The 2,128-nt window shown below is 41.6% G+C and overlaps 1 protein-coding gene across 1 annotated transcript; it reads left to right on the forward strand.

Moving 5' to 3' along the window:
- The first annotated feature begins 985 nt into the window (after positions 1-985).
- Positions 986-1,447, forward strand: LOC149375309 (uncharacterized). Its single transcript, XM_089589302.1, has one exon. It carries the CDS (start codon positions 986-988, stop codon positions 1,445-1,447), a length of 462 nt encoding a protein of 153 aa, XP_089445428.1.
- The last annotated feature ends 681 nt before the right edge of the window (positions 1,448-2,128 follow it).

Raw genomic sequence — 2,128 nt, forward strand, 5'->3', positions numbered from 1 at the left:
TAAAATAAAAATTTTTTACACTTATAGTCGTCAGATTACTTACAATGTAGCCATGGTATAACATAAAAACTCAAGAGCATGAGGTGCAATATCATTTGATCTTATAGTTTAGTTGTAACTATTACGTTATACAGTACAGATATGAAATTTAAAGAAGTCTGTAACATTCCAAGTTCTAAATTTTAATGCAGTTGTAAAACAACAAAACCTTGTAAATCGATTACTTTCTGGCACAAATATTTTGGTAGCAGAACGTGGTTTTGGGAACCACTTAACTGTTGGTATAGGATCAGGACTTGCAACGTGTGCAGAATCCAAGTTCGGCTGTGACCTATTTGGTGAGAATCCTGTGGAGATCGAGTTGCTGCTCGGAGCTAATGTACTTCCCTAAATGCTGCAAGAATGTTTATGCTGGACATTAATGCTGGGATGACAATTGTCGTGAGTAGGAATTGGGATCAGTGGATTACAAAATCACCACAATGCTTGAAAACTATTTACACGTTTATGCACAGTAAATCACTTATAAATGCTCACTGTGAGAGAAGCGTTTTCAACAGCAGCCATGAGACAACTCCAAGTTCGGCTGTAACCTGTTTGGTATTGGGCGTATTGTGTGTGTGCTCGTAAAAGACTTTACGAGTTCAAGTGCAGTGTTGGCGGCTTCCGTGTCTAAATCGTCAAGGTGGGAGGTCGTTAACTTCGAAGTACTTCGGCTTGTTTATCACGCGCACTTCGGCTTGTTTGTCAAGCATGTCATCGGACTTAAAACCACTTTTCAATAAACAAAGCAAGTTGTTCCAGCTGATCAACAATGCATACGTGAATCTGAAAAAACTAGGCCAAGGAAAATTTACACGTACTACAATTCATGGACGCTTGAAACAGTTAAGAGCCAATTGAAAGCCCTTTAAAATAAATCACGATTAAATTCTTGCACTTCAAGACAATGCTGAGGAAGCAAGCTATTTTATAGGTAATAACTATGGTGCTACAGAGAAGGCCTATCTCGACTCGGCTTTCTAAGGAGCTGCAGAAAGTTTCTGGGCCACCAGAAAGTGATAAAATTGTGCTTTTGGCTGTGCCAAGAAGTCTCCCATCAATAACTGTATCAACTTTTTCAGGCAAGTCTTCAGACTGTCTAGAATTCAAAGATCTATTTAAAGCTATCGTCGTGCATGATTCTCGGCTAGGCAACGTCGAGAAGTTGCAGCACCTGAAGACATATGTCCAGGGTGAAACAGCCAAAATTCTGCGTACGGTGCAAACGATCAATGCGAACTTTGAATCTGCATGGAAGATGCTTGATGACCATTACAAAGAAAAGCGGCACTTGATCTCAGCATTTATCAGGGATTTGCTTTCCATGCCAACTGCATCATATTCCGCAAAAGGGCTAAAGGAATTACTCAGTGGCACTGTAAATGCTTTAGCTGCATTAAAATAGCTAGACTGTTTTACTGCTTATTGAGACGACCTGGTGGTGGCACTCATCAGCCAGGAGTTTGACGCACAGGCTGTGTGAGAATGGGAGTACTCACAGAGCTCTACCACCGAACTTTCTACCTGTGCTGCGATGAAGCTCTTCATCAAGCAAAGATCTTCTACACTTTAGATTATCAGTGCCACTGTAAAGTTGTCGACTCGCAAGAAGGCCGAAAGCAGCTCTGCCTTCGCGCACAACAGTGTAAGTGAGAAAGTCACGTGTACAAAGGCGAGCATTTCACCATCTGCTGCGTTGACTTCTACGCCAACAGTCTACAAAACAGAAAGCAAATCGTTAAAACTAAAGTATATAAACTACTTGGGTATGCATAAGCTTTTAAGTTGCAAGTCAAGCAAGCGTTCTCAGACTTGCAACGGCGACCACCATTCCATGCTGCATGAGACTGCAACGTCTGTGCACTTTTTAGCATCTTTTTAGCTTGGCTGGTGGCGCTTGCCAAAGAATTTCACAACAATTGCAACTGGCTTGCTTTGGCAGGCAACCTTACGTTACGCTCTACTGTCTTAGTCAAGACGCAAGATCCTGACGGTCACGCACAAGTTATCATAGATACAAATCGAAAATATGACCAGCAAAAAACGAAAGTGATGTAGTCTGCATGGCAACGGTGTCTAGTGTTGA

The sequence above is a fragment of the Copidosoma floridanum genome, unplaced genomic scaffold (genome assembly GCF_036245765.1).
Source record: "Copidosoma floridanum isolate Cflo_tuat_1 unplaced genomic scaffold, Cflo_Japanese_pri ptg000008l, whole genome shotgun sequence".
Classification (NCBI taxonomy): domain Eukaryota; kingdom Metazoa; phylum Arthropoda; class Insecta; order Hymenoptera; family Encyrtidae; genus Copidosoma; species Copidosoma floridanum.

Excerpts from the sequence above, each read along its gene's own strand:
- LOC149375309 (XM_089589302.1), top strand. The coding sequence starts at position 986 with ATGGTGCTACAGAGAAGGCCTATCTCGACTCGGCTTTCTAAGGAGCTG.